The 13,681-nt window shown below is 41.0% G+C and overlaps 1 protein-coding gene and 1 long non-coding RNA gene across 3 annotated transcripts in view; one reads left to right on the plus strand and one right to left on the minus strand.

The window, feature by feature from the left end:
- The window catches only part of zgc:152670 (uncharacterized protein LOC557059 homolog), a 32,547-nt gene that overhangs the window by 10,126 nt on the left and 8,740 nt on the right, over positions 1 to 13,681 (plus strand). For both annotated transcript variants that reach the window (XM_048227944.1, XM_048227945.1), the window contains 2 exons: positions 60 to 299; positions 2,591 to 2,745. In XM_048227944.1, coding sequence (XP_048083901.1) covers positions 60 to 299; positions 2,591 to 2,745 — 395 coding nt within the window. The remainder of the gene's footprint in view (positions 1 to 59; positions 300 to 2,590; positions 2,746 to 13,681) is intronic.
- LOC125284154 lies at positions 11,978 to 12,675 on the minus strand. The gene is made up of 3 exons (XR_007191834.1): positions 12,595 to 12,675; positions 12,429 to 12,505; positions 11,978 to 12,003 (listed from the first exon to the last, which is right to left on the minus strand). It is a non-coding gene; the product is annotated as an uncharacterized LOC125284154 (long non-coding RNA).

Consider the following 13,681-nt stretch of genomic DNA (forward strand, 5'->3'; position numbering starts at 1 on the left):
TTAAAGTAACACACACACACACACACACACACACCTACGACTGTGTATTTCTTCCCCAGGTACGAAGCAGGCCTCCAGGTTACACCCAGACGAGTGTTTCCACGTGGCTAAGGTGGCGTACGAGAATCAGAAGTTCCAGCTGGCCTGTCTGTGGCTGCAGGAGTCGTACCAACTCCTGCAGAAAGGGAATGCAGCCAGGGTCTCCATCAGTGATGTGAGGCTTCTTTTCGCCTCGTCAGCCTTCAGCCTGGGGGACTTTGACACGGCCATTGACCTCACCGAGCAGGTGGTGGACGAGGGTAGGCTACAGTACGTCATTACCAGCAGCAGTTATGTCAGAGCAATAATGTTGACCGGTGTTCAGGCTGCGTAGCTTTTCTTATATGTAGGCTACAAATGGCTGTAGAACCCATTATCCACTCAGTAAAAACAACTAGTCCACGTGAGGAAATACACACAAAAACAAAACAAAAAATGTTTCACCATTCGACACTACTGTCTGCATATAGGCTATGCAGTTAGTGTGTAGGATAGGTTACTGCTAACCTGACTCTTGCCAATTTCATTCCGCTTAGCTCCGCCTAGCTTCACTCACATCCATCTGGGATCTCTTCCGTTGAGAGTGATTTCAGCACCAGATTTTATAGTAGAGCCAATCAGGACGCAGGGCGGGAGTTTCATAGATGTGATGTAGCGTAGAAGCGACTGTGAGACAGCGTCATGGGTTGGCTTCGATGTGAGTGGTTGAAGTAGCACATCAATAGATGACGGACAAGTGGCTTATCCAATCATATGCAAGCATTGATTAGGCCCAGCCTTCTGAAGCACCATTCCAATAGATTGATCCCAGATGGATGAGTGGTGCTAGGCGGAATGAAATTCATCTGGCAAGAGTCAGGTTAGGTTACTGCAGCTAGGCTATGCAGTTGGTGTGTACAGTAGGATACAGTAGGCTACTGCATATAGGCTAGGCTATGCAGTTGGTGTGTAGGATAGGCTACTGCATATAGGCTAGGCTATCAGGGCTCCAGACTAACTTTTTGCACTGGTTGCACTGGTGCGCCTAACTTTTTTTCTTAGGTGCACCAGCACAAAAGTTAGGTGCACCCAAATTTTCAACCACATCGCATTTAACACACGCCAGGTTCACTTTTTTTCCCTTAATTACTGTCCTATATAGGTTGTCCTATGACTTATAATTTACAATTCTACAAGAAAAGTAACTTAATGAAGTGTTGGTGCTTTAAGTGCTTCACTGAGCTGAAATGTAAACTTAAAACATCTCAAGATGAATTAAACAAAAATAACAGTGAGTAAATTAACAGTGCACGTCTTTTAAGGGCTTCAAATCTCATGGCTCAATGTCTTACATACTATCCTTCATGATCTTTAGGCCTTGGCTAAACCAGCTCGCCATACTAGCATCTTCCATAGAAATGTATTTGAGCACGATTTAAAGAGATGTTCCAAGTAGCCTGGGGGATTTTTATGTGATTTTGCAATGATGATTGCAATAATCATTTGACAGCCCCACAATGCAATTTACTTTTTAATTTTAGTATTTTAAAATTTTCAATAAGAACATCACTGTGGTTAATGCAGTAACGAAATGGTAGGCCTATTATTATAGGCTATTGCAATGACTTGCCATGCTCGATCTAAATGTGTCCATTCAATTCACCGTACACAATGACCACAGTTATACATGCAGGGAATATTCGGGCTTTAAATGTAGCAGCGATATTCGGTTTGCGCCAAATACCGGATTGAATTGATTGATGCCATCAGAATGAGTTTACACAACTCGCGCGCAAAACGAATATTGCTGTTGAAAACCCCCTGCATGTAACTGCGGTCAATGACGCACCCTTTTCGGCGATATCTGTATCTCTGTCATTCGGGAAGGCCTTGTATGCATTGTTCGCAATTTTAAGACGTCTTTTTATCTGCAATGACTCCTATACATTTGGCGCAAGTGGCATTCCTGTATGTCGGGTTTACGTTCAAACTATTTTTCTGATGAATAATTATTTCGGACTGAACTTGGTGAAGGGAAGTTTCACTAGGCCTATCGTAGGCAACGATAAACTTGATCATCATCTCGGGCTCCTCTGATCGGTTTGCTGCTGCCAGCCGCCGAAAGGCAGTGGGGAGAGGGGACATTTATCTCGGCCTATGTGACCACACTGTAATGCACATCTACAACTACATCCACACTGTTTATCTGACGGGTCACTGACCTCTCTCTCTCTCTCTCTCTCTGCAGCACACGCATTTTCAAATTTACACACAGGCACTGGGCCACGGCCAATCAGAGGGGAGGTCCCGCCCTTCACTATCTGTGATTTGTTTAAACCACGATATTGGCCAAATATGTGTCTGTTATTGAACCAAAGGTAGAGTTTCAATGCGGACACGTTTTCCTCTCTCGAATAGCTGATCCGCACCGGTGCGACCTCCGATTTTTTTTAGTCGCACTTTTGAAAAATTAGGTCGCACTCTGGAGCCCTGGCTATGCAGTTGGTGTGTAGGATAGGGTACTGCATGTTTGGGCATCGGTCAAATCCGTCCTTGTCCTCATGTTCTCCAGATCCAGCTAATGAAGAGGCCCTGCTCCAGCTGCTGAGGTACCGGCTCCACAGAGTCACCCAGCCGATCTTCTTTAGGACCATTGACCTTTTTACGATACCAGAACCATCCAACATGTCCTATGTGGCCCTGTGCAGAAGTCAGCGCAGCAGAATGGCAAGTTACCTTTATCCTTTAACTACAGTTCATTAGCCTAGCTAATGTTTTAGATGTATCATTTAAGCAGTTCATTAGCCTAGCTAATGTTTTAGATGCATCATTTAAGCAGTTCATTAGCCTAGCTAATGTTTTAGATGTATCATTTAAGCAGTTCATTAGCCTAGCTAATGTTTTAGATTCACCATTTAAGCAGTTCATTATCCTAGCTAATGTTTTAGATTTATCATTTAACTACAGTTCATTAGCCTAATGTTTTAGATTTATCATTTAACTACAGTTAATTAGCCTAGCTAATATTTTAGATTTATCATTTAAAGGTTGAATCAGCAATAGCGGGGATACGTCACTTCTGTTGATGTTCAAACAAAACAGAGAGCTAGCTCGCTACTCCCTCCCCCTCCCTCTCGTGCAATTAAAACTCTCCTAAACGCGCATCTTGTCGGTTATTCATTGAAACACTTTATTTTGCCTTTGAGTGGGTTGCCAACCCTTGTTGGTAGCAATTGTTTTTGTGTACAGATCTCAGAGCCTAGGCTGCCTACAGAGACGTGTTTTTTTGACGGCATGCGTATGGGGCAGGCAGCTAGCGGATCGTTAGGAAAGATTAGATGAATGTGATCATTTATGTTTGGGCCCTTTTTTGGGCCTGAAATCGCTGATACAACCTTTAAGCAGTTATCCTAGCTAATGTTTTAGATTTATCATTTAAGCAGTTCATTATCCTAGCTAATGTTTTAGATTTATCATTTAAGCAGTTCATTATCCTAGCTAATGTTCATGACTTAACTAGCTCACTTGGATTCACATGCTCACACGCCACACCTTGTATTTCTCACAATGACTAGTAGTGGGGCGACTTAACTGTAACATTCACAAGAATTGACCACTTTGTCCACCGTTAGACCACCATCTCTTTAAATTTAACTTGTAATGAATATTAAGAAAAGTTCACAAAATGATATATGGAGTGTTGTGTATGTTACTTTTTATCAGAGACGCATGGAGACACAGCTTGCATGAAACTAGTAGCTTCTTTTAATAAACAGCACAGAGCGGTGGCAACAAAACAGGCATAACCAATCAACACAGGATCTCATTCTATAGGCATTACTTAATCGCCAACTCTTACAGAACTGACTACTATAACGACACCAGTGGGGTAACTGAACAAATGAAAAAGATTTTAGACCAATAGTGGCAAAATATTGGGGAATTTGTCTGCAACCCGCCAGCGGACCACCAGAGAACCGATGAGCAAAATGCCAGCGGACCGCCAGCTATGCCCCCAGTGGACCAATAGTGGTCCGCCAGCCTCTTGCTATCTGGGATACAAGCCCATAGAGAAACAGTGACAGTACATAACAATTGAATTTAATAAATGAAATGGACCTTGCCTGACTCCCGACCAGAAACAAAAGACAGGTTTTGTTGTGAGTCTTCCAAGTCCTCTAACTGCTGTGCTAAACTAAACCTAAACTAAGTAACGTGAAAACCAAATACCACCAGCTCTAAATACGAATCCTAAACTAAAAGACAACAAAGATCAGTCCCATACGGGAAAAGTGCTTGTGGAACGAAATCAATGAATCAACACAAAAGACTAAACAAAGAACGTGACGTGCCAGCGAGGCACCACGCCAAGCTGCCCTGCGTCTGCCAGCGAGGCACCACGCCAAGCTGCCCTGCGTCTGCCAGCGGGAGCGGATGGGAAGTGAGGGCGAGAGACATCTCGGACGTCAGGAAGGGCATCTTTAGAGAAGTAGCCCAACCCACAGTCAGCATCTAGCAGGACACAACATGGCCTGTAGGGGGACAGAGTAGGAACAGCAGAAGTGTAATGACGCAACATGACCTGTAGGGGGACAGAGAAGGAACAGCAGAAGTGTAATGACGCAACATGGCCTGTAGGGGGCCATTGACAACAATTTTCAGTTGAATTTTCTTATAAATGTTGATTATAATATGATATTGATAATCTAGTAATTACATTTGTTTACAATGCATAGATCTTAAAAGTTACATGTACTACACGAATAATACAATTAAGTCATTCAAATTTCAAGATGGCCAATATTTTTTCAAGATGGCAGCCATGACTGGTTTGAAATTGTTGCATAGATTAAACGTGCTCCAAACGATGCTGGGTAACGTCACCTCTGTTGACCTTCAAACAAAACAGAGAGCTAGCTCACTACTTCCTCCCCCTCCCTCCCATGCTGCTCCCGTGCAATTGAAACTCCTAAATGCACATCTCGTCTGTGATTTGCTGGAACAGTTTGTTATGTTTTATGGCCTAGGTTTGCAAAGGTTGTTTTTGTTGGCGTTTTTGGAGCCTGGGCTGTCCACAGAGATTGCGTGTTTTTACAGTGTATTTCAGGACACAGACAGCTAGCGGTTTCATTAAGTGATGTTTACAGTAAGTGACATAAAATGTTTTAGCCTAAAAAACGTGCAGTATCGCTTAGAGCACCTTTAATCAGTCTCTCCAGGAATTCGCGATGTTGCGATCACAACAATTAACGCAAATTCAGCAAATCCCCGCAAATTCTGGGCAACCTCGCAATTTTGTCCAAACACCACAACTTTTTCGCAAATTTGACCAATCATCGTAGTTTCCTATGAAAGTAAATTAATTAATTAAGGTCTACTTGGTTTACTGACATTTGAGTAGGCTATGCAACTCATTGGCAAACGTTTACATCTGGAGATGTCCTTTTAGCTTGTGTCAAGTTTGCTAGCTTGTGGGCTTAGTTTGTCTAGTGCTACCAAAGTCATAGAAATTAATAATATTGCAAGACATTTACCTCTTCTATGATCCAACAATGATTTCATTCAAGTTATTTTTTAACACAATTTAACTAATGACCAAGAAAATCCCAAATTGCATCCACATATTGTAATGCACTAAGCCAGTGTTTCTCAAACTTTTTTAGACGAAGGACCATTAGACGAGGGCACCAGTGGTCCCTGGACCACACTTTGAGAAACACTGCACTAAGCAAAAAAGTTATTTCCACTCATAGCCAAACACAGTGAGATGGAAGCCTTCCAATCCACTCAGAAATGTAAATACGGTAGGCTACTCTCACGTCCTTAAAGGTGCCATATGTAATGTCCGCCAAAAATCAATTCATACTCCACATTCCATAAAAGATGGGGGCAGTATACCTCCAGAAAGTGAGTTGGTCTACCCTAGAGTAACAACCGAGAAACATGCATTGCAGTTTGGCTGGCGGTTATGTTGCCCGCATACCGCCTCCCATGGCCGAAGCTGGTATTGTGACACCTGTCGGGCTGTGGCTAGTAATTTAGCATGCTAATTCAGGTTGATATCTCTGCAGCACTATACCTTGACATTTTTTTTATGACATCATTGCCCTTATTTCTTCTCATTCTTTTGACACGTGTACAGTAGCTAATTTTTTGGATATTTTTACCTCAATTCCTACACATGGCACCTTTAAAGTGGCAAGCAGTCAATAAGACATACCACCAATGTAATGACATTAAAGAGAAGTGTAGTCTAATAGTAGTTATTATGCAGGTCACAGAATATGAATTATAAAAAAGATTTGAACTTAATATGAATTACAAAATATATGAATATATTGAAACATATGACATGATGCCATCTCTTTAGGGGGCTGTCTTTTTTGGACAGTTCTACGAAAGGTTATACTGCTTGGTGAATTACTCCAGTCAAAGCATTTGACTTATATTTACCTTGACTTATCCTTTTTAATAAGCATTAAAGGTGCCATGTGTAATGTCCGCCAAAAATCAATTCATACTCCACATTCCATAAAAAATGGGGGCAGTATACCTCCAGAAAGTGAGCTGGTTTACCCTAGAGTAACAACCGAGACTCGTGTATTGCAGTTTGGTTAGCGGTTATGTTGTCCGCATACTGCCTCCCATGGCCGAAACTGGTATTATGACACCTGTCGGGCTGTGGCTAGTAATTTAGCATGCTAATTCAGGTTGATATCTCTGCAGCACTCTACCTTGTTATTTTTTTAATGACATCATCGCCCTTATTTCTTCTCATTCTTTTGATGCGTGTAGCTCATCTTTTGGATATTTTTGCCTCAATTCTTACACATGGCACCTTTAAAGTGTAATTCCAGCGAAAATTGACCCAAGGGTGTTTTTCTACATAAAAACACATCACATAAGCCATGGAGACAGTATTTTTCGTTGATCAACCACTACAGAGCTTGCTCTCATGCGCGGATCTACGGGGTGGCAAAGGGTGGCAACTGCCACCCCTGGGACACAGTCTTGCCACCCCTGTTGCCACCCCATTTATAAATCAGATAATATTTTTTTAAGTATATTTTATGTTCATACAGGTTGGACTGTGAGAAGGTGTGAAACCCGCACCAAACTCCTCTCAAACAGAAATCGCTGATTTAGAATCCCCCGCCCCCTCACAATGGTTTCACCCATCACCATCAGCGCAGTGACCCCCGTGAAATTTCACCATTGGCAGCAGATTGCACAGTGCATGCAACTATGTGTCAACTGTCTGTAGGCCTACAACGAAGTGGTAAGTTTGACCACCAAGTCGAAAAAGTCCATAATCAGACCCATAGTCAGTCCATCAGTTAACCCGGCAACAACCTCACTGTTAGTCTACGTCATTTACATCCGCAAGACTTTGTCTCATCGAATTTTTTGATGATGGTCAGGTCAGATAATAAGGGCATGCTCATGCGTAGCTTAACGTTTAACGTTTAAAGTCTATTTGTGTGTGTCGCTAGTTTATAACATTTGATTGTAGCCTAAATACTGCTGTCAATGTCAACCCATACACGTGATAATTCAACACGGGTTCTCAAAATTGTCATGCATCCACTTTCCCAGCATCTATGACTATCCAAATTTGGTCGACATGTCAAATCAAACTAGAATATCTAATCGGTGTCAAGCTGGTGGCGGTTGCGTTTTTTTACCCTTTCTTTTCATATATAGTGTGAATCAATCTACACAAGTAAAAGTAGCCTACAGTTACATGACTGAAATTCTACTCAATCACAATAAGTAAAAGTAGCCTACTATTTTCAAACAAACCCTACTCAGAGTAGGCTACTAGACTAGACGTTTGAAAGCACATCACAAATGAAGCGTTGTGCATGAGATGCAATTGCTTAGATTCCAGTTAAATCTTCCAGTTTCATTGGGTGATAGATTTCAATAATTTGCTGGTAGATGAACCAACAAGCTGAGGCCAGCACAGGAGTTTGTGTCCTCAAGAAATTAACATGTTGCTTGCTCGTGTTTGAGGTCGTTTTAATAGGATATTTATAAAGGTACTTTAATACAGTATACATGTACTTCCTTATTCACCACTTTGTGAGTGAGTGAGTAGCCTAAATTGTGAATGGCAAAACGTAACATTTGGCACTAAAGATCAGGGACTGAGGGGGACTGATTTCCATTTAGGTTCGTTCTGAGCAAAAACATTATTTGATATCATAATATTATAATATCTATATAATATTAGGTCTTAAAAATAATAGCCTAACTTAAAGGCACAGAAAATGTCCTTGCTTTAAGCCTTGCAATAGCCTAACCTATGTATGGTGCTACCAACTGCATGACAGGCCTATAAATATTTGCCTAGTGTCTCTGGTATCTTATTTCACAAATTGTTTCAGTAATTTAGACTACATACTTGGAAAAGGCAGTTAGATAGTGTTGGATATTAATATTCTTTTTTTCATCTACCGATGGCTTATTTTGTATGACTAAATTTGTCCATATTCCCTCAAAACTCACTAGAAGACATCATTTGAGGGGTCATGTTTTAAAAAATACCCCCAAATCATCAGAATCTTGTTTCAATCCATATAACCTAAATCTATTTATGGCTTATTTTATAAATGTATCCATATTCCCTCAAAACTAACTAGAAGAAATCATTTGAGGGGTCATTTTTTAAAAGAATTCTCTGGGGGAACATACCTCCAAACCCCCCTAGAATTGCTTTTTGACACTGTATAATTTAAGTACAGACTACACAGACTGTATAGTGATTACACAGAGAAAGAAATTCACATATAAAGACCCACATCATCCAAAACGCCAGCTACATCTCCGATTTGCCTCCCACCTCGTGTAATGTAATGTAGAGAACAAAACATATTCAATGAAATCCGTAGAATTTTAAGTTTTGAATAATGTCCATGGCCCCCCTCCTGGAACCTCATGCCACCCCAGGAAAAAATCTCTAGATCCGCCCCTGCTTGCTCTGGTATACGTTATTCACCCCTTGCAGACACGTGACATAAGTCACGTGACGGCTCCATGCTGGACGGCAAAAAGATGGGAGACGGACGGCAAATTACATTATGTCATAACGATTATGATGAACTGAACACCATTACTATAACATCTTTGTAGTTCAATGTATTGCTGTTTGGGGTCTGATAGTCAAAGAAGATGCCAGTGGTGTTGTTAGATGAAATGGGTCATGATCGCAAATGTAAAGTTATTAAAACTGGTGGTAACAGCAAGGGGAGATAACATTACGTTAGGCTACTGTAATTCGCTACTTGCACTCGGCTTTGTTACGTATTTCCGTTTAAAACTAGTGCTGCCCGGACGCTTCCGGTACTATTTGTTTACATGGTAACGGTAACGCCCATTCATTCATTCATTCACGTTTTTTAACTTTTCAAACTATTACAACAACAAAATGAGTGTCGCAAAGTAATGAAGACCCACCACCTACTCAAACAGGCTAGAAAGTACTCGGAACATTGCTGTGTTCCGTTATGTAATGCTTCGGCGAAATTTAACGGTGTCTTAAGCTTCCATAGTTTCCCAACCCAGTCCGATCTGCGACGAAGGTGGGTGGCAAACATTCGTCGGGATAGTTCAACAAATCCACAGAGGCAGGTACTGCAGCCAATAGATGAGTTCTTCCTATTCCTTGTCCATCTTTCTGTTGGTCTGAAGGAGAGAGACTTAGGACATCGGTTTGGAATTCATTCCTCGACAGTCAGCAGAGTAGTGTCATCATGGACAAACTACCTATACACCCTCCTTGGGTCTGTATGCATTTGGCTGTCACCTGAGGAAGTTAAGGCAAATCTCCCAGCAGTTTTCAGCGACTTCCCTGACACACAGGTGATCATAGATTGCACTGAATTTAAATGCCAGACTCCGTCCTCACTGTTGCTGCAGAGTGAAATGTACTCACGCTACAAAAGTCACTGCACCATGAAAGGCCTGATTGGCATTGCTCCACATGGCGCAGTGACTTTTGTCTCCTCATTATATGCAGGGTCAGTGAGTGATAAAGAGTTGTTCAAAAGATCAGGGCTAGCAGAGCTACTTACAGAGGAGATGGCAGTGATGGTGGACAAGGGTTTCTTAATTAGCGACTGTGTGAATTGCAAGGTTTACTGTCCACCATTTTTGTCCAGGAAGAGTCAGATGCCTGCACATCATGTAATTGCAACACAAGCCATAGCACGTCTCAGAGTACACGTGGAAAGAGTAATCAGGAGGATCAAAGAAAACAAGTTCTTCGATGGCATCATTCCACTAACTCAGACTGTAAATATCAGCCAAATGTTCACAGTGGCATCTGTTATCCAATTATCAGAACAAGGCATTAGTGAAGGCCTGGCTTAAATAAATAACTACATATCATGTCAACACAGAAATAATATTACTTGTACATACATTTTAATGTAAAATTAGATACATCACAATAGTATAACATACATTAGTTCAAAAGTAAAACAGTGGGTACTCTACGCATGAATATCACATAAATAAAAAAAAATGTTCTCTGAAATTGCAAAAACTACCTACCTAATATATATACATTATTTATTGTTTACAAATAAAAATCTATAACACATTTGAACCATATTTTTGTCCATCATGTCTTTGACTCAATAATTAGTGTTATTTTTTAGGAGTGGATTATACAGAGGCAGTGACAGTACATTACAACAATCAATAGGGTCCTTTGTATAGATTTGTAAAAATGAACAACTCAGAAGTGGCAGATGGAGTCAGAAGTGGCAGCTGGATACAGTAAGCGGCCATGCGCTCCTTTGTATAGATTTGTAAAAATGAACAGTCATTAAACCCCTTTGTATAGATTTGTAAAAATGAACAACAATCATTAAGCCCCTTTGTATAGATTTGTAAAAATGAACAACTATTACAATATATTGGTCTATTTTTTTTTTCTTTTTTATGATGATGATGATGATTTGTATTGGATTGAATAAGTTATATTTTGATCATGTTTTTAGAGCTCATTTTTCATTTGTAGGTATCGTGGCAGGTAGACATAGAAAAAGAAATAATCAGCTTTCTCTCTCTGATTGATTTTTTGCACCTCAGTGTCTATGTAAACCGTTGCACAAGATAGTCCTCCTGTGCCCACACAACAAAATCGCACCACTGCATCCCTGTGAGGAGCAGTTGCCCTTGTACTTGCCAGTAATAGGCGTGGCTTTTTTTAAGTTTTGGGGAACCATTTTCCATTTTTACGTATTTGCAGTCTACAAAGTTTTTGACATTAGGGCATTTGAATTCAACAAGGCCGAATTGGGGGTTTGCGTTTGGATCATAAACAACACCATCTGGAGAAGCAGCAAGCCAGGGGGTGGTTGGATGAATAACTAGACCACTGGGTTCATAGTTGACATGGACTAACTTACTATATTCAGCTGCCACTTCTGACTCCATCTCAGCCCCCCTCTTCATGTCTGCCGTTTGTCTTGTTCCCTTAAATATTCGGTCTGCAAGCGACTCAGCAGAGCTCTGGCCTTTGACATGGCAGATCTCCCGAAACCTAGAGGCGGTCACCCGCGGCTTTCGGAGCTCAAACCATTCAGGGCAACAACTTTGTTCTCGTGTAGCTATTTCAATTTTGTTTGCCATTTCCATGGACACGGACAAACTGTTTAGGTGAAGCTGCTGCTCCTTGGTACATACAAATGCACAATCTGATGGTGTGCAATCATGTCCATCCAGCGGCAAGTGTGGTGTTGGTGGCGTGTCATGAATATGTGTGATGTACCGGTCTTCTGTGCAGGCTGTTGATAGGACAATACACTTCCCTTTGCACTAACCCGATGCCAATTTCCACAAGGCTGGTCAGACCTCATGTTCATGGTGGTCACAAGTGGCTGATCCTCAAGGCTAAAGCGACTGTATGCTTCTGATATTCGGAACATGCAGGGATCAGGTAATGGACCGATCAGGCCTCTGTAGAATCCACTCCTAAAAAATATATTGATACATTGTGTTAATAAGGGAGGAATACAGCGAATGAAAAAAATGGCAACAACTTCCTTTATCAAATGACATTCTACACTGTTTTCAGACAATAAAGGTGTTGTTGATGAAAACTTAAAGACTACCCTTTACCACACAGAAAATTGGTAAGGAGTTAATGAGCGCATTGATGAAGAATTGGACCAATAAGCATAATTGGCCGAATATCCAATGTCATCAAGCAATGTTGATTGTACAAGCAATTTATATCTACCTTTTATTAAGACTTATTCAGCTATTACTTATTTAAGCCACTTGGAGGAGTATCGCACTGGGTGTGGCACATGGGATTTAGATATATCTACAGGTGTGGTGATCAATTATGCCTGGACCTGGGATTATTTCCTAGGGGGGAAATCATCTCTTATTACCTTACTCCAGTCTGTACCCTTCGCTTTGGTACTGGCTTGGTGAAGACCATGGCGTTGATGGGTCCAGGCTTCACACCCTATCAGATAAATACAATTACTGAGAGTGGTATCACTTCAAATCAAAGCAATGATCAATGAAAAAAAACTTCAATCTCCTTAAAATTACCATAGTTCTTGGCTTGTGCCATTGCTGTTCTGACTCTGTGCAGCTATGAACAGGGGGTACCACTGGTATTTCAAGCTGTGAATAGTGTGCCGTTTGATACAGCAGGGCCACTATGTGGCTGCATAAAGCAGTGCCTGCCACACAGGAACATGTCTTCTGTGTCATTACCACTGGCGTTGAATCACCAAGTGTAATCTGAGAAGAAAAAGAAAAAAGAAGTCAGCCTGCTTTAAAAAAAAAAAAAAGGAAAACCGTGGTGTTATTTAACATATGCAACAACCTAAACTGCTGAATGCTTAGACCATAAACTTTCTCACCCTATTCAATGTTGATTACATTCATTACATACAAAACTATCATTACATTAACATTAGGCAACATGGGGGAGGGTTAGGATGAATAAAGCTGGAGCTCCTGCCTACACTTAAACGATGTGGCATCTCAGACTTCAGCATAGACCTGTAGCACAATGATCTGACGCCAACTTGCCCTGTCATCCCGTCTTTATTGGACACTATAAAATAACAGATTGTTGTTAGCGTTATGGGTCATTGGTGATAACCTGTGTATCAACAGCTATGCATCATTCACGCCAACACATCCTACAAGTAGCAGCAAGCTAAACAGCCGTTAACGATTGAACTACCTCAATGCGGAGTTAACGCGGTTAGACATAACATTACGGTTCACAGACAACACTGTCAAAGTTAACCTCACTATTAGCTAATGTGAATTAAATCTAGATAAAGCACACCGTGTTTACTACATTGCTACTCAGATAGCATACTCATCATGACACCCACACGAAAAAAACAAACGATAACGATTGCTATAGCTTCTAACTAGACTATCTATCAACGTATGAAGTGTTTATAGCTAGCGCTAACATTTACTAACGTTAGTCAGTTAGTTTAAATTATGTTCTTACCTTCATAGTTGTGCATGTACGTGCCCACATACAACCTAAAACCCTTGTCCATTTTAAATGATGGACCTTTTCGACATGTTGCAGATGCGGTGGACATCTGTCATACTCAATTTTGGGAGTTCTTGAAGAGACCGGTGTAAAAAACACAGCTGTCGCCAT

This window comes from Alosa alosa, chromosome 19, assembly GCF_017589495.1.
Source record: "Alosa alosa isolate M-15738 ecotype Scorff River chromosome 19, AALO_Geno_1.1, whole genome shotgun sequence".
Taxonomy (NCBI): domain Eukaryota; kingdom Metazoa; phylum Chordata; class Actinopteri; order Clupeiformes; family Clupeidae; genus Alosa; species Alosa alosa.